At 32.6% G+C, this 22,058-nt stretch overlaps 2 protein-coding genes, 1 long non-coding RNA gene and 1 pseudogene across 3 annotated transcripts; 1 reads left to right on the forward strand and 3 right to left on the reverse strand.

Moving 5' to 3' along the window:
• Positions 1 to 4,758: 4,758 nt before the first annotated feature.
• On the reverse strand, positions 4,759 to 7,125 carry LOC104725387 (bidirectional sugar transporter SWEET13). The gene is made up of 6 exons (XM_010444056.2): positions 6,796 to 7,125; positions 6,641 to 6,677; positions 6,339 to 6,552; positions 6,047 to 6,208; positions 5,753 to 5,872; positions 4,759 to 5,284 (listed from the first exon to the last, which is right to left on the reverse strand). The coding sequence occupies exons 1-6, from the start codon at positions 6,839 to 6,841 to the stop codon at positions 4,976 to 4,978; spliced, it is 888 nt and encodes a 295-aa protein (XP_010442358.1). The 5' UTR covers positions 6,842 to 7,125; the 3' UTR covers positions 4,759 to 4,975.
• Positions 7,126 to 15,698: 8,573 nt separating this feature from the next.
• On the forward strand, positions 15,699 to 17,891 carry LOC147948851 (uncharacterized protein At3g43530-like; annotated as a pseudogene).
• A 245-nt stretch (positions 17,892 to 18,136) lies between these two features.
• LOC104725397 (uncharacterized) lies at positions 18,137 to 18,928 on the reverse strand. Its single transcript, XR_015573752.1, has 2 exons — positions 18,606 to 18,928; positions 18,137 to 18,530 (listed from the first exon to the last, which is right to left on the reverse strand). It is a non-coding gene; the product is annotated as an uncharacterized LOC104725397 (long non-coding RNA).
• An 882-nt stretch (positions 18,929 to 19,810) lies between these two features.
• On the reverse strand, positions 19,811 to 21,682 carry LOC147948852 (uncharacterized). The gene is made up of 4 exons (XM_087468886.1): positions 21,217 to 21,682; positions 20,574 to 21,068; positions 20,366 to 20,492; positions 19,811 to 20,252 (listed from the first exon to the last, which is right to left on the reverse strand). Exons 1-4 carry the CDS (start codon positions 21,680 to 21,682, stop codon positions 19,811 to 19,813), a joined length of 1,530 nt encoding a protein of 509 aa, XP_087325012.1.
• Positions 21,683 to 22,058: the final 376 nt, after the last annotated feature.

Here is a 22,058-nt window from a genome sequence, read left to right on the forward strand (position 1 = left end):
AACCAAGTCATACTAAGTTTTTAATTATATTCACACGTTAGAAAGGGTAGTTAATGAATGTTTTCTTGATAGGGAGAGTCCAATAACAAGATTTAGGGAGACAAATTACATAATCGTAGTAAGGCAAAATCAAATTAAGTAAATGAAAATAAGAAAGAAAAAAATGAAAATTCCATAAATCTAAATTATCTTCGTTTAAATGAAAACGTAACTCTTTTCAATAACATGATATTTATTCATGCAACGTGTTACTTTTTTCTTTATAAATTTATATAATTCTTGTTTATCACATGTCGTCTAAAGTTCTAATTAAGCACCACCGGTAAAAATCATCATTTCCGTATAATGAAATAAAATGTGCAATATATCATCCAAAAGTGGTTAAAAGTTGATTAACAATCATAATTATATTTCTATAGCTATTTTCTCAAATGCTTACCTAGAATTTGTTATTGGCTGCAAATACTCATTATAATAATATGTAAGCCGCTTGGAGTCCGGTTTAATTTTGCTTATGTAAGAAACAAAATGCAACACATAGTGGACCAAAATCTAGTATGTGGTTCCGAAGCATTCCCTCTCTCTTTTCGATGCTACTTTGATTTTCTGACATCACATGGTCACATAGGTAATAATAATAATAATAATAATAATAATAATAATAGGTTGCAGTGATGAGTGATCTATTTTAGCTGCAGGGTATTATTCAATAGGCTAACGTTGTTGGTTTTTCCATTCAACTGGGCTTTGTGAAAAAACAAAAGGGCTTAATTTGAGGCTGCATATATTTCACTGTATAATGATGTGGTGGTTACTTAAGACAAGCAATTTGATGCTATTGCTGTTGTCGGTTTTGTCCGATGTCACCTTTTGTCTTCAACCAGTCAACATCCATCGTTTCCTATCGAACTTCATCTTTAGGTCTCTCGAGTCTATGGCCATAAATGGAGACATATGGTTTGTCATCGTTTTAGTGAACCATTTCTCAATTATTTCACCATTCAAAGACTATTATTATCTACATACGCTTTTGATTTAAAAAGTGGGAAAAGAGAGAAATTTAACTATTAAAAAAAAGAGGAGAAAAAATATGCATACGGCCGTAATAATGCACACTACGTAAATATTAAATTCTTTGAATGAGGATGGTTCTGTAGAATGTTTTTTCAATCATCACAAGACTAATAGTTAGGTTCAAACAATATCATTTACTGTATGGATAAAGAAAAAAAGAGCTTATGTACTTTTCATCAGGTGATTAATTCAGTTGGACACATTGCAAACCAAACTGACTTTGTCGTAAATGATATATTAATATAAGGTTCCGATTAGCTAGAAACTGTGGAATCTATTTCCTAGGATGCATGCATTACGATCTACATGTATGATATATACACACCGACGTAACATGATTTATCTTTTCTTTTCTTTTTTTGCGATGAAGATTACATCATATCAATTTATTTTCAGAGTCTTTTTATGATAATTTATTGGTTATCTTCAGATCAAGAAAGTTTTAGACCGAGTCCGTAGTCTCTTCAGATCATCGACCAAAAAGAATATATAGAAATATCAATTTATTTTCAGAGTCTTTTTATGATAATTTATTGGTTATCTTCAGATCAAGAAAGTTTTAGACCGAGTCCGTAGTCTCTTCAGATCATCGACCAAAAAGAATATATATAAGTATTTTAGTTCACTCCCCATTGCCAGCATTCGCATTCGTGATCATAAAAACATTAAACCTTTGGATAGCTAGTTGATACATCGATTGAACTACTGACGTCCAGGAAGTTTTAGATTGTTGGTTTATTTTTATTTTTTTTTATAGTTTGATCAGCCACTCTAATACATATGGTGAATACACATTCCATCATTATTCTTTTCTATATATAAAATTGTACTTGAATTCGGATTTGATATGAAAAAAATAGTTTTGTTCTAACCGGTTGAGAATCTAATTATAACTGGTCGTAATTTATATTTCATACATAATTTATACTTGAGCTAGCAAAGTGCATAGGTGCAAAATATAAGGATGTAGATTCGTTTTTATTTTGTGTCAAGAAAAAAATATGTTTAGGTTGGAAGAATTATAAGCAAACAACGGACGTGGAATCTGGACAGGACGACCGTTGTGAAATTATAAATGGGTACAAAAGACTTTTGTGTAGTGGTAGACAATTTGCTCCTCCCCTTTTGGGTTCCCATGTGAAACCTCATATGATCTTACGTAAGTACGTGTCTTTTCTTAATTTTGGACTGTAAGGAGATAACTGTTTTCTTTCGTCTTATATATGCTAATTCAAATCTATCCCTATTTACACATTACAATATCCGACTTTTCTAAGGAAAAAGAACAAGAAAAAAATAATCATTGTAAGCTTCCATCGACTAGAAGGGGTGAAAATTACTTGCTTTTTGCAAAAAAATTCTTTGACTGAAGAAAACCCTTAAATGTTTTGACAGAAATAGAATATGTTTATATTTTATATTTATCGTAAACATTTTTCAATTCAACTTGCTAGGGCGGCTATAGAAATTTGGTTTAACTTATCAAACCTCTTATTCAATTAATGATTTGACGCTAAAACCAAACAAAAATGTTAGTTTTGTTTTTTTTTTTTTTTTTGTAAATTTGTGTAGCAAAGTCAAGAGGACAAGATCTTAGGTGGAACCAGAACGATTCTGAAATTTTGATTCTGCTTTTAGGTCCTTACAAATATTTTTGTTTGTTCATTACAGAGTTACGAACTTTTAACCTGAAAAATAATTATGCCTCTTTCATATTCATGTTCGATTTTCTACACTCGAGAAAATGAACAGTTTACCTGAACACTTTCTACTCTCTGTACTCTCTAGTATGACTCATTATCATTTTTTTTTTTTGCATGTTATAATCATTACTGTAATTATATTGTGATGAGCTAGTGGATCGTATTTAAGTGTGAAGTCTCTATGTGGGTTTAGATTTTTTTTTTTTAACCAAACATTAAATTATTGGTTGCCCAAACTGGAGGATAAGAATTTACAAAAAAAAAAATCAGAAATTAAAGATCTCGAAGAACGAGCTAGACAATCTGTCCTCACATTTGACTTATGCGGGAACCTGGAAAGAGTGAAGGAGGAGAAGGATGATCTGAGTGAAGTGAAATCGTCCAACAGATTCGAGAAGGCAGGCCAATCTTCCGGTGACTGCACCATCGCGACTAACTCTGAGCAATCTGTCTCAAAATTTTGATAGTCAGCGCCAACTGCCAGGAGGGACTCCATAGCCCAAATCAAGGCTTGTAACTCCGAGTGTAGGGGTGAAAGGCTGCGAGTATGACTCTGAGCTCCCAAAAGTAGCGTCTTATCTTCACTATTACAAAACCACCAACCAAGACCTATAAGAGGGTATAAACTTTTCCAAGAGCCATCAATCTGGCAACAGGGGAAAGGATCCCTGACTTCCAAAGTTGGCGAAGAATCCAAATATCGCACAGAGAAGGACTTAGCCTCTTCCCATAGTAATTTGTCATTAACCGCCTGATTCATAATATCCATTGGCTCTGTCTCTGTTCCCTGAAAACTTTTTTATTCCTATTCTTCCAAATTGACCATAAAATCTAGAAAAAATTTGAATACATACCTCAAACTTCATAGAGAATTTGAAATCTATACTAAATTTTTTTAGTCTTTGAAATGTACCTTATGTATTCAACTAAATGACTATATTATCCTCAATTACAAATTAAATTAAAATAAATACAATATAATTAAATTAATTCATTTGAAAAAATTATTTTTAAAAACATTGTGTAAACTAGATATTCAGAATTTTGCTAAAATTTTTTAATTTGAATTATTTAAAATTTAAAAATTTAAAAATTCGGTATTATTTAGTAATTTAATTTTAAAAATTTAGTATATAAAAATTTAAATAAAATTAATTAGAATTATTTTTTCCATTTATGTTTAGTAAATGTTTTAGATAATATTAGTTTTAAATAAATGTATAATTCACTAATAATTCTTCAGTTTTTTTCATTTAATAAAAAAGTTTTGAAAAATAATTATATATTTTAATTTATTTTGAAAATTGTTAACTTTATAAAATAATAAAAAATTGTAAGATTTTAGAAAATAAATCAACAGTTCAAACAAATCGACTATGTAACAAATCAATTATTAAAAGAATAATTTGACTTTTTAATATAAGTCAACAAAGAAAAAACATAAATCAACAGGATATAGGTTCGAATACACTTCGAATACACGGAGCCAAATGGGAAACCATCGGGTATTAGCGAAACACTTTACAACTTAACCATCTGTTTCCGTAAACGCTCTTAACAAAAAATTATTTAAACGGAGTACCCAATTAGTAAGAAATGGAGGGAGTATATCATTAATTAGATGATAATTTGTTAAGCCTTCTACAGTTCTACCCAATTAAGACTGAAACCTCAAAGTTTCACTTTCACACCGCTCATAAAAAAGAAAGTACTTCAATTTTCAAGGACGCTAGGAGGTGGGCCTATCCCGTTCAAGAGGCCTTCCTTATAAAGTGAACACAATTTGCCAAGGATTTGGAAGATTAATTACTGATAATTCAATTTTACAGTTGAAATTGATAATAAAAACTGTAAAGTCTATAAATAAAAAAAATCGCATGAGTTGGAAGATTAACTACTGATTTTATTTTATTTTCTTGTGACCAATCTAGAGAGGATTCAAATGATATTGAGTACTAGTATAGCAGAGATAGTTTATAAATTTAGTTTAAAAACTAATTCATTTATTGATCATAGCACAATTTCCAGATACCTGGAAAGAAAATGATGAGAAAAAAAAGAAGAAGAAGTGGTACATGAGAGAACTAAATAAAAGAGACGAAGACCACAAAATCCGAAAAAAAGGGAGAAGAAAAGTTAGCTAGAGTGCACAACTCAAACAATGCATTATTAATGAGTCTCTATATAAGAGTCACTACTTAAACTTGGTTTTGGTTCTGGACATCCTTGCTAGTCTGGTCTTCCGCATCGTTCATGTTCTGGCTCTTGACCTCGGTCACTTGAATCTGAGTCTCAAGAACATTGTGAACAGCAGGCGGTTGATGAACCGTCGAATCCGAAATCGGACCGGGTGTAATGGTTGTTAGCTTCGCTATATCGATGGAGTGTTCGGACGCAACCGCTTTGGATTTGTCTGTCTTCTGAGCCACCGGAGTTTTGTAGTACTTGAAAATTATGTAGAGAATCATTTGAACAGCTCCTAAGAACGCGCCCAATACATTTGGAAGCTTCAATAATAAACAAAATATGTGTAAAGGACATTAATATTCCATCTATTGTCGACAAAAGAAGTTGGCAAAGAAAAATAACAAAGAGAAATTACCGACATCGCAACAGAACAAATTAGATTTTTTGTTTCTAGTATATATCTTATTGTACACTCAATTCCTTAGCACATTTAGTGGGGGTCCAATTATTTTATAATAATGCTACTAATGAAGCGAAATGTGTGTACGGTTCAAAATCATATATTCGATGCCACGACATTCATATTCGACTATAAGTATTTAAAAATATAGTTTGAAATGAGGAAAAAAGACAAAGGTAACTACTGTTTTTTACTTTATTAAAGAACCACCCACAATAATAATCTAATCATTTTATGTTGTGCTGTCCTTTACAATATGCTTAGAAGTTAGAAATGATATAGAAACAGAATATAAATAATAATTGAGAATTATATGAATAAAACTCACCGCAACGTAGAAGTCTTTAATAGCAAGACCGTAGAATAGCCACGTGACAGCGCTTAACGTAAGAAACAACGATAAAGAGAAGGGCATAAACTCCACACTTCTTGTACGTACCACCACTCTCTGCACCAAAATTAGTAGTTTTTAACTATTTTACTTTTCCCAAAGTGAAACTATATAATATGCTCCATATAACCAGGAAAGGAAAGACAAAACAACTTTTTTTTGTATTATTTAGGCCCACTATATATAGGTCCAATTACGCAAAACATGGCTCGTTCGAACTTATAAACGTACCATGATACTCAAAGGAGCTGCGAACACACTAACGGAAAATCCAACGCAAATCCCTCCGAGCACTTTCTCACGTGTGGAACCTTTGGTTAAGAGCTCGCAGACAAGAACAATGACAGCAAACCCCAAAAAGTTCAAGAGACCAAGAACTTTCAGAGTGGATATCTGCAACATAAGCATCTAGTTATTAGCAAGCCGGACACAATAGCATTTACGTATGTGCATGTTTATGATCAACGTGAAAGCTACAATAAAACTTATAGAAAGGTATAGAAAAAGATGTTTCAACACATACTCTGGTTTTTTTGTTAGCATAGGTTACAAAGAGGACGATGTAGATGGTTTCGATGACGCATCCGACAGCGTTTATGGTGATGAGAAGGAAACCTGATCCATCCTTTTGCATAGCGTAGTAAATCCAAAGCATCGCGCTGAAAATTGCGGAAAGATAGGGAAGAGACTGAAATCCTTCTGTAGATTTCTTCTTGACGATCCGTATGAAAGTGGGTCTAAATAATACCAAAAAAAAATTGTTGAATTATTTTGAAACATCGACAAATATAAAGGAGATACTTGTAAGAACACGTTGATGCTTACACTGGGGCCAAGAACACGACGAATGATATGATGTTACCTGCAAATTTATTGTGTAATAAACATTGTGAGTTTTTAAAACGTAATTTAAAGTGTTGGTAGAGTTTGTTAGTATATATGATGAACCTTTCTGTGAATGCTTATATATACACACGTACCCATGATTCCGAACACAAACGCCCATACATTGTGAGTTAGAGCCATTTCTTGCTGTTTTCTCCCTTTGTTTGGTCGGACTATCGGAAAGTTATGAATGGGAAAATAAGTATTAAAAGACCAAGATCAGAAAGAGAGAGACAGAGATCTTGGAGCCTCTTCTAACCCTTGAAAGCCAAGCTCTAGTTTGTGAGTTTTAGCTATGAATTTACAATGCCAATGTTACAAGATATATATAGAGGGTTCACATGTGAAAGGGTGCAACGTTAGTACGTTTAAGACGACATCGTTTACAGAGCGGTGAGAGAAGGACATGTCACATTATTGGTCTCAGATATTTCTAATAATTGTTTTCTTTTAAATAGAAATTAAATGTATGACATTTTCATGTGGTATGCACTCTTGGCGTCTATTTTATTAGTATCAAACTTTTTTTTCTGATACCAAACTTAGATCTATATTTTATTATCGTACTCATACGAATGGAGCTTCAACAATTTTTTTCCTTTAAAACCAAAAAGAAAAACTTAAAAGAACGGTCGATAGAGGTTTCCTTATAAAGCCATTTAACGAGTGGTTACTTATTGTTTAGCGGTAACCAATAAGCCCCGGATCGGGTGTTAGCTTTCTAGTGAACCATTCAAGTAATATTTATCATTAATACGCCTTTTCATTCAATTTAAATCACCTTTTATAGTATATGATTCTCTAATTAATACTTAATTGGGAGAATCGAGCCAAACGATTCCCTAAATACCTTTTAGTTTTACTTACATTAGCCAATCAACATATATAGCTGATGGCTGATATTAAGTCATGTCACAGAAATTTGAGTTAAAAAGACTAGTTTATGACTTAAAACGACTTTAAGGACTTGTATGTTGGATTTGTTTATACGACTTGCAACAATTTGTATGTGTATTTAATTAGCCGTATTAAATTGCTTATAGAGGATATAAAATTTGTTGTAACAACAAAGAAGTTTAGTATATGTAAAACGAAAAAGTCACATCGAAGTTGCCATCGGACGGTACAACCTTTATAAATCCTAACCGTGATCGCTCCTTCTGTGTTCATCGTACCAGTCAACATGAACACTTTCCATTGAGTCTGCGCCACGTGTGCCATATTTTATGTTGCTTATGAGCATCATCATACTCCATGTTTTGGCAGCCAAAATTAGGTCCGTAACTAATTTATTAATACTCTTATTATAGTCTCATTTGTGTTTATCTCTTCATCTTATTTAAAATAAAAAACTTGTGTGACCAAAGTATATCCCTAATTTTTTATTCTTCCAAATAATCAATCTATTTATTACTAATTGCATTAGGGAGTTGGTAATGTTTTAAAATATTTCATCCAAACAGAAACGATCTCATAGTTAACTAGTCATTTTAGAGTATAAACCACTAAATTTTTTAAGAAGAAATGATTACAAAGAAAAATACAAATAGTATACTTTTCACTCTTATGTATAATTTTTTCTACCATATAAAAAAATTAAAGAAATAAAATAAGAATAGAGCTGTATTGCGTTTTATCTTAACGTGACTGTCGTGTGGTTATAGGTAGGATTCAACATCATACTTCTTGATGTTCCACTTGGCTACTTTTCGTGTTATCTAAATTTATCTACATTTACACAAAATGATATCATATCGAAGCAAATTGTCTCATTAACCTTTTCTTTTCTATATAATAAATCTCTATTATTAATATTTGCTTCCACCAGCTTGAACAAAACTTTATCGACTAGTTTGTGACAAATGAAAACATAAAGTTATAAAACATCACATGGGGATGTTATATATTTGAGCTGACTAAAGTGGATTGGTCACAAATTAATTGTTGCAGTTTAGAGAAAAACAAAATAATTACAGAAGTTTCCGATTTGTATCTTAATATACACTTGTTAAAAATTATTGTTGATATACTTGTTATTTTAATAAGTAAGAAATTAGAAAGAGAGACTTGAATATTTTTGGCATATTTCATTTTTGGATAAATCTATGATTTCCATTTTGGTTCCGTATTTCAAGTCATTTACAAATATGTGCATATCGACTTTGTCAATAACCCTAAAGGTTGTTGTCCTCTCGTTCTTTTTCTTATGAATTTGAAATCATGCAATGTAGTAAAGCGGTTATCACATCAGTTGATCGAGAGAAACACGTTTACAAAATTTAAAACATTTCATCCCGATCATCATAGCCCCTACAGTGAAGTAAAATAGTTAAAGTCTCTTGCATCTTCTTCTTCTTCTTCTTCTTTTTGACATCAGTCTCACTTGCATCTTCTTAAAACTTTGAAAGATGATGAAATTTCGTGACTTTTTAAAGTTAGGACCGCTTCTTTTCATGTCCTTTCGAAATGCAAAAGAAGACAATTTCTTATTATCAGTTTGACTTACTACTAAAAACTATATGTATATGGGGTAATTCACATTTGGCATAAGTTTTGGTTAACAACTAATGAGAAGATAGTTCCTTAATTATATTTATAGTATTCTTGATTTTTCTTTATCAGTATTATACCCCAGAGAGTTGAATTAAAAACTTACATACCCAATTTTTGAAATTCATCAAGATATTCAATCACCAGACTAGGAACTGTGAGACAAAAAGAAAATTTACTTTTCATGGAGTATATAAATTTGTGGAAAAGGTAACTAAAATTGATCACAGTAGTTCCATTCTATTGTTGTTGTCTCGTGATCGCCGTATCTATATATGAAAAAAAAAAAAAGCGTCAATCAATGTCAGAGCTTCTTGGGTGTGTGTGAATGTGCAATAGAATCAGTGTAAAATTGATAGTGATGATAGTGATGACTCATCGTTTGCTTTTACTTGTCGTTTACCATTCCAAGACAGTCTCTTGGTAAGCGTAGATTAAAACATCACATGACTCTATCTACTCATATAGACATTGCCCGCCCGGTTCTATTGTGTGCCGTTCGTGCCCATGCCACTTGTCACCATGGACCGACGCTCACCTTTTTAAGCACATTTTTTTGTTTTATCTTTTTGTAATTTACCTTTTATTCTTTGTTTGTTCCTTGGCCATTTTTGTCCTTCACTAACAATTTTAACATCACAAGAAAAAAATATGCACGCAATTATATTGGAATTGATAATTTAGTATGTTAGGTAGATTTGATCCCAAGAAACAAGAATGATTGAAAGATGGTGAATGTCAAAGAATGTAATTCTTGTTTACAAAGTAAAATTGTAAAATGTTTAAATTAATTATAAAACGATTTCTAAGGAGTTTGCATGTTGCCAAAAAAATATACATTCGTACGTAGAAAACGAGACTATTAAAATAAATTGTACAATACAACATAACTTGAACATAATAAAAAAACAGTTAACCGTCAATTTTGGATAATATATCCAATGATTTTGTTTTGTGATTCGGAGAAAATTGATGGGTGTCATGTGAATATTTTTTATTTGATTATTTCTATCTCTAAAAGACGTCTTTTAACATCTTTTAAACAAATTTCATAATTAAATATAGATGATCGATCTAGAGAAGAAGACTTTATGATTGGATATAGTATGTTTTATTTACTAAAAGTCTTATTGTTGCTATACAGATATTAATGAAATTTACCTATTTTCGCTCAAGAACTTCGGACGGTAAAGTTATTAATTATGAGGTGGTGAAACATATGCATTGTTACAGCTAATTTCAGAAGAAGAAAAAATCAGCCTAGGACTGGTTACCCGTTTGGGTTCGGCTATTACCCGTTCGGGTTCGGGTTAATGGATAATGGAAAATAGAACCCATTCGGATATTTTACTATGTTTGGGTTCGGTTCGGTTCGGGTAGTACCGGGTTCGGATCGGTTTGGGTTACAATTTTCAGAACCCAATTAGTACCCGAACTATCGGGTACCCGAAAAAATATAATTAAAATTAATAAATTTAAATAAATTTAGTTAAAGTTTGACTTATGTGACAATATATTTTAGATATTTTGATTATTTTTGATATTTAGGTATAAAACTAAATGAAATATTCAAAATTATAATCATAACTTTAGGGTAATTGCATTATATTAATGATAAATATTATAAATATGTTTATATGTTCGGGTTTATTGGGTACCCAAACGGGTATCGGGTATTACCCGACCCTAACCCGAACCCACGGGTATTAGAAAATAGAACCCAATAGAGTTTTATAGGCAAACCCGAACCCAACCCGAACCCGGTTTTTCGGGTCGGATTCCCGGTTGGGTATTTGGGTACGGTTTTTATGCCCAGGCCTAAATCAGCCTAAATTAAAAAATTAACGGTCCATTTCTAACCCCAATAGTTTGGAACGCCGGTTGACTGGTCATGTAATCATGAGTTATATTTTAGGATTTTTATGCTCTCTCACACCATACTACAAAACTTCAAATTGTTTTAGGAGATCATTCACCATAAAAGGAGTGCAAGTTAATTTTGATAACGTTTTTCTCAAAAAGCTGGTAAATTATACGTAGCGTTACCATATACTTATGTGGCTTTTTAGCTCTAACAACATGGAATCATATTAAGTGTCGATATATGAGTTAAAAATATTTTAGCAACAAAACAAAAACTTTTGAATTTGCGGATTGATGGCAATGAATCATGTGGCAGCACTGAGATATTTTTCGAGTCTTCAGAACTAAGTGAAGCATTTAATAAGTAAAGTGAGTCGGAGCAAGACGAAATAAATAAATAAAGCAAAAGCACAAAGTAAATATATGAAGATGGTACGATACAAGGAAGGAACGATCAGGAACACCTGTTCTTACTTTCCCGTCGAATAATGATATAATTAACCCTTTATCAAAAACAAAATGATACATGGTGTACACATAACTTTTTAATTGTTTACTTTTACATCATGCATTCTAGTAGAGTACATGTTTCTGATGTTTCTATTTTAAAGCATTCAAATTAATCTTTTAATGATTTAACATTTTTCTAATTAGACATTTTATATACATTATATATATATATATATATATATATATATATTTGGATGATTTTTGGAATTGATATCTCCTCTAGTCTTAGTTGTATATATATATTGATTATAGCTTTTCGTATGTTCACCATTGATTAAATCATATAGTCAAATGAAGGGCCCCAAACTCAAATAAGATACTTCAGTTTTAAAAAGGTGAAATATTGCAGTTTTTATTTGTTTTCACAAACTATTAATTTGTCATGTACTAGGAGGATAGGAAAGTCTGAAACTCTACGCGTTTTATATTTTCAACAATCAGTGAGATCTTTTTGGTCCACTGATTATATTTCTCTGGTTCACAACAACTTGAAAGTATCGTGAGATCAAAATTCACTTAATGTTAGCTGTCACAGACTTCAGTTTATAAAATGTTTTAACAAATTATATAATGAACAGAAACATCTAAATGATAAATAATATAGGGAATATGCACTAGATACCACAAAAATCAAAAGTAATTAAAAAACTAGCATAGGGCCCACAGGACATTCTCTCTCCTTATATATAATTACTTTTATACCCATTACATATATTACATGTTATTTTTTAAAATATCATATCATTTTTGTTTTTTGAACGAAATTATATATCGGTTTGGGTTCACAAATGAAATGATTAGGATTTAAATTTTACAATTAGAACGAAATTATATGTCGGTTTGGGTTCACAAATGAGATGGTTAGGGTTTAGATTTTACAATTAGAACGAAATTATATGTCGGTTTGGGTTCATAAATAAGATGGTTAGGGTTTAGATTTTACAATTAAAACAAAATTATATGTCGGTTTGGATACATAAATAAGATGGTTAGGATTTACATTTTACAATAAGAACAAAACTATATATCGGTTTGGGTTCACAAATGAGATGGTTAAGGTTTAGATTTTACAATTATAACGAAATTATATGTCGGTTTGGGTTCACAAATGAGATTGTTAGGGTTTAGATTTTACAATTAAAACAAAATTAGATGGTTAGGGTTTAGATTTTACAATTAAAACGAGACTATTTGTCGGTTTGGGTTTACAACTAAACGTTATTTAGTTCAATATAACATGTAAAATATAAATATTACATGCTATTTTTAAAAATCACACCAAATCTTTCATTCTTTCTATCTAACAATAAAACAAAAAGGGTGATTGTGTCTTTTTACTCCAAAAAAACGTGGACCCTATGGTATTTACCTATAAAAAAATGTTGTTGTGGTATTTTCTTTATTTTTCTTCGTATTTGTGCTATCTACTAATATTACCCAATAATAAACATGCCAAAACACTTCACATGAAACATCCAATTCCGATTAACTATATTACGATCGTAATTTCTTTTACTTATACCATATATACTTCGTCCGTTTAGATCAAATCTTGTTTTATTAAAAAAATCAATGTAAAATTTTGAGATTTTTTTTAAAAATTTGATCCCTACTATTTTAATACATATATTGATCTATAGATTTCTTTTTAGTGTAAAACAAAAATAATTAGATTTTATACAAGTGTGACTTTTTTTTGTCAATCATACAAGTGTGACTGTGAGAGAACTTCTAGTGTTGATCACATCACATCAAGTGTTTTTTTTTTTTTTATTAACATCAAGTGTTTCCTAACTTAGCAATTTACAATAACTATAATGTCTATGTTAAACTTTAAAAAATCTAAGGATGTTAAATACTTAAAAGTTAATTAAATATTCATTGCGTTAAAAAGGTGATATTATAAGAAAAATACAAATAAAAATTACGATGGATCCTAAATACTAGGTTACTAAATAGTAAAATACTCACCTAGCTAGCCTTTTTTATGATAAAGGATACTCACCTAGTAAGATTAACAATAATAATAATTAGTGTGACAGTTCTTTTTTTTTTTTTTTTTTTTTTTTGTGATTTGGTCTGTCTCTTTGTTTTCTTCCCTTCGACCACATGGAATCTTGTACCAGCAAACTTTGTCTCCAAATCCTTCATGTTTTAAAATACATTTTACATGGGATGGCTCATGTTCATAAGTTGATTGAGTGGCCTGTATAACTGAGTATTATCATCTTCAGATTCTACACAATGATATCCACATATATTGTTTCCGGTTGATGAAGAGTGCCACATCATTCGTTATTAAGGAGATGACCGCTGGTATTTTGATATGCCTAAATGGTCCGGTGTTGGCATGTTGCAGACTAGAAAATCCATTTTTTTTTCTTTTTGAGTCATTAAAATACTAAAAAGTTTGAAATCAACCTTGTATAATCTTTTACATTTGACACACTTTATAGGGGCAGTTTCCAATCTTTCAGTTGAAATCAACCTTGTATAATCTTTCTTTTTCATTTTTGGATATTGCGTCAAAAATATTTTCGATTGGAAATTCATTAATTTCTTTCAAAATTCTCCAAAGAGAGCAATATATCCCCTATAAATTAATAAAGAAGCACACTTGATAAAAAAGCTGATTTGTCAGCGTTACACTGCTCAATACACTTTTATCAAATATCCCTCAAAACATCTACTTATTTACAACTCCATGCCATTATATTTATTATAAAAAACAAATCTATAATCATCTCCTCTCACCTCATTATTATTTATATAAATATATCATTAACATATATAAGCTAATGTTCTTTTCTATAAGTTTTTAAAAATAAAAAATTTAATCAACAATTAAAATCAGAAATGTATTTAATTATCAATTTTATAACATATTTAATAATTAAAAATAAATTAAATTTCACAAACAATAAAAAAATTACTCATTTATTTACCACTTTTATACATTTTTCTCATTGAGTTTTTTAAACTTATGATTAGTTTAAATTAAATAGATTAGTCTAAAAAGTAGTTTTTTATCTATTTAATGGTATAGTGATGTAGATGATAATGTTAAACATAAAATATGTGAATTAGATTTTTGTAAACACAAAAACACATCAAAAATTTCTACACCACCTTAAAATTCTTTTCCAAGTTCAAATATTTCACGGGTAAAACGTATTTTACCGAAAGTAAACGCAAATTTGAATAAACAAAAAAAAATTTTTACTTACATATTTTGTTTTACACAAAATAAATCTTAAATCTCAAATAATAATTTTGCTTATAATATTTTATTTAAATCGATTTATCTCGCACATAGTGCGGGTTGGTACCTAGTGTAAATATACAGAGAACCATATATGAGCATGCCAAAGACTGAATCATATATAGGAATAAATCAAGCAAACTAGACGAAACAATGATACATTTTTGGGAATCTTTTCGGGGAAAAGGGTGTCAATGTTCAAAAGACAAGTAAGGAGATATCTACAGTAATTTAAAATTGTACCCATGACAATAGTTACATCCGTATATATAATCTGAGAAGTTCCTAAAAGATTTCTGACAATCTCAAAAGTCTCTCTCTTTTTTGGTATTTCTTTTTGATTTTTTTTTAAATCGAGAAAGTGGTGTTTTACATTATTGTCCAAAGAAAACTAAGATATTTACAAAAAATATCTGGGTAATATCTACCCAACCAAACGAAATCGGATCTAAGACCCGATTTAAAAAAAAAAACAGAATCAGATCTACTGAATCGGTATCTTTTAAAAAAAAAACTGTAAAATTTATGTTTAAAACCACTCTCTCTCGCCACTCTTCTCTTTCTTCGGGAAAACTTGAATCGATTTGGGTGAAACTGTAGAACTAGGGTTTTCTCGTTTTCTTTCAATCAACCAAAAATCAAGTAAGAAGATGGTGAAAACAAGGGGGGGGAGGTCGTGTGAGGAGGAGTGATCGTTTGAAAGAAAAGAAGATCTCACAAGGAGATGGTGGTTCGAAAGCAAAATCCGATTCGCTGGAAGTAGGTGTGTCGGGTTTGAGTCTGGCGACAGTAGGAGGAGAGAGAGCTTTGAGTATGGTGGCGGAAGAAAGTGAAACTCGAGTTTCGGAGGAACCCAATCCGTTGGTCGAAGGAGAAAATGCGAACGAAGGAGAGAAAGCAAAATCCAGTACTCCGGAATCAAGTAATCGAGAAGAAGATAATGAAGAAGGAGGAGATAACGAGAGATCTACTTCTGTGGAATCAAGCGATGGAGAAGAAGAAGGAAACGATGAAGGGGAAGAAGAAAACGATGAAGGAGAAGAAGGTGAAGAAGGGGAAGAAAAAGACGATGAAGGGGAAGAAGAAAACGATGAAGGAGAAGAATGAGAAGAAAAAAACGATGAAGGAGAAGAAGAAGAAGAAGATAAGGAGGGAAGTTCGAACTCGGCAGGTAACTCGAGAAGGAGTACAAGCGAAAGTGAGAGGGAGAACGAGGAGCACAACGATGCAAGTGTAAGTACAACTAGTCTGTGTCATTCGGAATTGAATTGGAATTTCAAATCGATCTAGTAGAACTAGTAGAACTGGTGCAACTATTGGGTGTAGAACTAGTAGAACTGGTACAACTAGGTGGTGTATAACTGGTACAACTAGGTGGTGTATAACTGGTACAACTAGTTGGTATATAACTGGTAGAACTCATGTAAAACTGATATTGTTGCAGGAATCAGAGGAGGAAACAGAAGCGATACAACCTTTAGGAATGCACTTCAAGCCTAGTCAGTACAACAAGAAAATCAAGCTATCGACAAGGTGTCATATTTTTGAAACTTTGACAACGCTTGAAAATTAGAGCATCCACTGACTAGTTTTGAGAGGGATTGGTTTGAGAAACATCCACAATTCAAGCACATTTTCCACATGCCAAGGGACCCAAACCACAAGCTTATGGGAATGTGGTTGCTCTTACTTCGAACGGCAGAAATTGAAAAAAAGAAGGAAGCATGGTTTGTCGTGAATGGTGTTCCAATCAGTTATGGTCTGAGAGAAATACGCGTTGATGTCTGGATTAGATTGTCGGTGCTATCCACTTGATTACAAGGAAGCCAGCAGTAACGAGTTTCGAATGAAGTATTTTTTACGAAAAAAGGTTAGACTTCAAGATGTGAGGGAAAAGCTAATGGTAATGCAACCAGGTCGTACTCGTGATAGGTTGAAGATGGCGGTTCTCTACTTTTTAGGAAGCATCATTGTAGGCCATACAAAAGACTCGGGGAAAGATGCTGCGGGTATCAATGATTTTGTTGTAAGAGCAGTGAATGATCTAGATTTTTGTGTGTCTTTTCCTTGGGGGAGATTATCATTCGATAACATGCTAGAAGAGATTTCCCATACAATGAGGCATTTTAAAGGGGTCATGCATAAAGAGGGTGCTTTATGGCCTGTTCCAGGTTTCTGTATTCCATTGGAGGTTAGTTAGTTTAAAATTTGAAGTCTTTTCATTGTTGATATTTCTTATAAGTGAAGCTGATTTTAGTTTTTTTTTTTGTGTTGTGTAGTTTTTACTATTTGAGGCAGTTCCAATTTTGGGGAACACTTACATTGACCATATTCCTGAGGCGGATGAAAGTTGTCCTAGGATGTGCAGGAGGAAATTTAAGAGTACCGGTCAGAAAGGTTTTCCTCTAACGAATATAGGTGATACACTTGGTACAACAACGGTTAGTTATCCTAATAACTGAAATTATTTATCATTTGAATAAATTGGTTTGTAATGTATCTAAAGTAGGTCTTTTACACATGCAATTGCTAGTGTGATCCCTCATATTGATGAAGAAATTCCTCTTCTCAATTTAATCATGAAAGAAGCTGAGGAAGACGATACCCATGATGTCGTTGTTGCCAGTTGGATATGGCGCCTTCGTAGAGGACTACCTGTACTTTTAGAGGAGATGTACACAGCAGATGTGGCTTCTCATTCAGGACAAAACGATGCGAATGAGGAAATAGACGGCAATGAACAACCGAGAGAAAATACTATTGAGTTGGTGGATCTTCTGAGCACCATGAAGCAGGATATGAAAAACCAGTTCGATTACATTTCGGTGAAGATTGATGGGCTTGAAAAAAGGATTGAACTGTTGGAAGTATATGTGAAAGTGCAAGAGAAATCAAAGGTAATACTTCGTAATACTATAGTAATACTTGGTAATACTAGAAGGTTAACAATATTTGGTTTCATGTCAGGCGCCTGTAGATGATGAACAACCGAGTACTTCGCAATAAGGAGGAAGAGGGACGAAGAGAAAAAGGTCTAAGAAGTAGTAAAACTATGTTATTTTATTTGATTTGTTATCGTAGTACTAGTAAAACTATGTAAAACTTCGTTATTTTCTTGGATTTGCGATTGATAATACTAGTAAAACTATGTTATTTTCTTAAGGATTTGTGATTGGTATTACTAGTAAAACTATGTAAAAATACGTTATTTTCTTGGATTTGCCGTTCGTATTTTTGGTAAAACTAAGTAAAACTAAACAAAACTAGAGAATTCATAGAAAAATATAGAACATGATTCAACAAGAGAAGTCATCAAGAAATTAATTCAACAAGAGAATTCATATAAAAGATAAGAAACTGATTCAACAAGTTTTAAACCAACGTAGAAGATCGACTCAGATATTATTAATCAAAACACAATCTATCCAGGAGATCAACTCGACCGGAAAGCAACTCCACCTCCTCCCTTAGTTTGGCAATCTCGCCATTTTTCTCCTTAAGCTGCATCTGCAAATTATAGATCTGAGTATGATGGGGGTCGAATTCCTTCAATCTCTCCCAATGGTTATCAACATCCTTCCTTAAGTTTTTTGTTTCTTCTTCAATTGCATCAGCCAAAATTTTCCGCATGTGCAATCCATCATCCTGCAAAATATAATATATCAACGAACAGAGATCATACTCAGATTTCTCAATTGTATTTGATTTAATTTAATTTACCTTATACTTAACGCAAGTAAACCATCTATTTTTCTCTGTTTCTGTTGGAGAGATCTCTTGGACGATTTGTTCGCCACATGGGCATATTCGAGGCATGCCCAAATCACCATCGGCTATGGCTTGTCGCAACGTTTCTAACTTCCTCGTCCTCTTCTGATCAGCATAGTATGGGTCGGCCTCAAATTGTTCCATAGTCTGAGAAGAGAGAAATTATAGATCTAGAATTCGACTTTTAAGATGAGAGAAGAGAAGACTTTCAGTTTCAAAGAAAATGAATGAATGGATGAGAATGAGGAGAGAGAAGACAATGGATGAGAGTGATTGAGTTGAGAAAAATCTTCGAGGGTGTGTGAAGAAAGAAAAAAGGAAATTTTGGCCACGTGTAAAAGATGTGTGGGTTCACACTGCGTGTTCACACTGTATGTTCACACTATGTGTTCACACATAGTTTTACCGATTAATGCAGTTGCACTAAACTTCCACATAGTTGTACTTTAGAGGTTTCTCAGTTTAATTAGTTATACTAAACCTTAACATTACTTTTTTTAGTTTTACAGTTGATTAAACTTAATTAACATACAATTACAAGCTTTTTGCAACTTCATAAGTTAAAACTTATAATTCTATAACTTTTTCATCCTTACTTGGTTATTATTTACAAAGTGACATTAAAAGTGTAAGGAAACACTTGTTGAGATTCTTTCATAAATAAATTAAAATTAGTATATTTTGGAAAATTATTCTTTTATAGTAGAAACCTATGTAGAACATTTATACAATATGTTCAATATGTATAGAACTAAATGTTAGTACTAATTTTATTATTTTCAGTAGTACCAATTTTACCATTTTTACCAGTTGTATCTTAGTTGTGCCATTTCTACTCTCTTATATGCACTTATTTTGAAAGAAGAAAACATTAATAGACTTCAAATTAAGTTTCAAATTAAGTTTAAAGAGGGAGTTATGCCATAAAAAAGTAGAGAGTAGTCAAACCAAACACAATTGATACATGAAGAGGTGAATCAAACATGAACATTATCTCCAAATAACAACCATTGGAGTCTTTGTCTCCGACGCCTTTTATTATGCGTCCTAGGTCGAGTTTTTGGTCGTTTTTCCCCAGCAGATGCATACCTTTTTGTTTTTTTTTCCTCTTTTTTTTTTCCAATCCGGAGAAATGATCTGCATATCTTGGACTTCATTTAGGACATCCCATCGAGACTTATCAGGTACCAAATAAATTGTCCTGCAATATGCAATTGCCCACAGCTCCGTCCAATAATACTTAGAACACAACTCATGTAACTCGTATCCTTACCTCCATATTTTTGGAATGTAATGAAAGACGCCAATGCATGCACACAAGGATACTTTTGTATATCGAAAAACCTGCAACTGCAACTTCTCAATCGCAACTTCACCAAATAAGGCTTTCCGTCACTGTCAATGACATTGTATTCAAGTTCGAAACCATTTAGCTCTGTCACCTTTAGTTTCTCAGCAGTTGCCCATAAATCATGTAAATAGTTCTCCACTAAAGGCACCAATTTATTTGCGACTGATCCAGACACAGCATCTTTCCGATGTTCATTAAACCATTCAGAGAATTTTTTAAGTATTGCATCAAGGAGTACCTCCTTGCATCTTTAAATACGCTGTTCATCGATTCAACACAGTTGCTTGTGTCTAGGTTGTATCTATCTCCTGGAAAAACACATCTTGCCTATCTTTCTTTCTGGGTAGATTCTTCAAGATACTTGACAGCAGATTGATATCTTGTCGTAAAAGAAGCGTAAGCAATGTTGAACTCAGCCACTGTGTAAAACCTACTACACTCCATGAATCTCCATGCAACAACGTCTTTGTTGACGTTACGAGCATGACCTTTCACATTTTAGGATAAATGCCATATACAAAAACCATGATGAGCCAGAGGATACACATTAGCTATGGCTTTTATGAGACTTGTATTTCTGCCAGTCATAAATACTATTTCAGAAGAATTCCCAACAACAGTTTTCAACATCTCCAAAAACCAATTCCAACTTGCATCATTCTCACCATAAAGAACACCAAACGCCAAGGGATAATGGTGACGGTTAGGATCTTGAGCTGATGCAAAAACAAGAACACCCTTATATCCGTTCTTTAGAAAAGTTGCATCCATAGTTATAACTTTCCTCATGACTTTAAATCCTTCAACGCTAGCTCCCAAAGCTATGAACAAGTACATGAATTTATTATTCTCATTGCAATGCACATATGATCTTTTACCATGATTAACCTTCTCTAACATGTGCAGATAACATCGCAGCATCTTGTAGCTTTCTTCTGGGCTACCTTTCAAATCAGTAACAGCTTGATTTTTCCCTCTCAACGCCGTGGAATATGATATATCAACACCTAATTTTGTCTTGACAAGATCCATGATAATTTTCGGAGGTGGAGTTTCCATTTGCCCTGGATAATCACCATGTAAAAGAGAAGCAACTAATTGTGGAGTGTCTTGTCTCTTACTTACTGTTGCTTGAACTTTGACTAGCCCGAGAGCATGTATGCATTTTGTTGTGCCTTCTAATCGAGAAAATATATGTATCTCGAATCCTACCAGCTCGTAAACCCCAATTGCATCCTTCTTTAGGACATTTGAGCACATAACGCACCTTGTCCGACTTTATTATTTCAAAACTAAAACAGTTAGCAAATGAAGCTCTATCCACCACATATTGCAATGCCTTCTTGTTTGGAAATTCTTGAAGTTTAGTCAGACCCAAACCATCATCCCATGGTTCAATATACTTACACGGTTCTACAATAGGGCGTGGTTCAGTATATTCATCACCTTCATCACGTGATGCAGATTCACCCTCTTTATTAGAATCACCCTCTACAGCATTTTCTTTGCCTACGTAGACAACAATGGCGTTAGGTCCGATTTCACCATCGTTCGCATGTTGGTTTTCAAAGTTCATACCAACAGAACTTTGGTCCACTATGGGAACTGTGGGCATTGTGGGCACTATAAGAACTTGCTCAGGCTGAGGCTCAGAAGGGATGACATTCACAAACAACATACATCTTTGCTTCTTATAATTAACGGAGTCTAGATACATTAACATCCTCATCATCATTAAGCTCACAATGCTCCAATGTTTCTACCAGTAGTGGCTTTTAGCTCAGCTGCAACTGAACGTTACTTTCAACAAACCCAAGCTTCATGAGTATCCTTGCTTTTAACATCAACAATGTTATATTCCTCTTGAACATTATACTATACATGCGACCTTCAAATTTAAAATGTAGGCTGACGTTCTCGCATATTGTATCCTGCCAAACCAACCAATAAAAAAAAATCTAAATTAGTACTACTACTAGTTTTACTAGTTGTACTACATGAATCAGTATTACTAGTTTTACTAAACATACCAGTATTACCAGTTTCACCACCTT

Source organism: Camelina sativa, chromosome 2 (assembly GCF_030686135.1).
Source record: "Camelina sativa cultivar CO46 ecotype springtype chromosome 2, ASM3068613v1".
NCBI lineage: Eukaryota > Viridiplantae > Streptophyta > Magnoliopsida > Brassicales > Brassicaceae > Camelina > Camelina sativa.

What these genes read in the sequence shown, in the direction of transcription:
- LOC104725387 (XM_010444056.2), bottom strand. Translation starts at nt 6,841, where the DNA reads ATGGCTCTAACTCACAATGTATGGGCGTTTGTGTTCGGAATCATGG. An exon ending in GTCGTGTTCTTGGCCCCAGT is followed by an intron (nt 6,553 to 6,640) that starts GTAAGCATCAAC and finishes GGTATTATTTAG; the next exon opens with ACCCACTTTCATACGGATCG. An exon ending in TTAAAGACTTCTACGTTGCG is followed by an intron (nt 5,285 to 5,752) that starts GTGAGTTTTATT and finishes TTATTATTGAAG; the next exon opens with CTTCCAAATGTATTGGGCGC.
- LOC147948852 (XM_087468886.1), bottom strand. Translation starts at nt 21,682, where the DNA reads ATGTTGTTTGTGAATGTCATCCCTTCTGAGCCTCAGCCTGAGCAAGTT. An exon ending in CAATTGGGGTTTACGAGCTG is followed by an intron (nt 21,069 to 21,216) that starts GTAGGATTCGAG and finishes GTGATTATCCAG; the next exon opens with GGCAAATGGAAACTCCACCT. An exon ending in TATGACTGGCAGAAATACAA is followed by an intron (nt 20,493 to 20,573) that starts GTCTCATAAAAG and finishes AAAATGTGAAAG; the next exon opens with GTCATGCTCGTAACGTCAAC.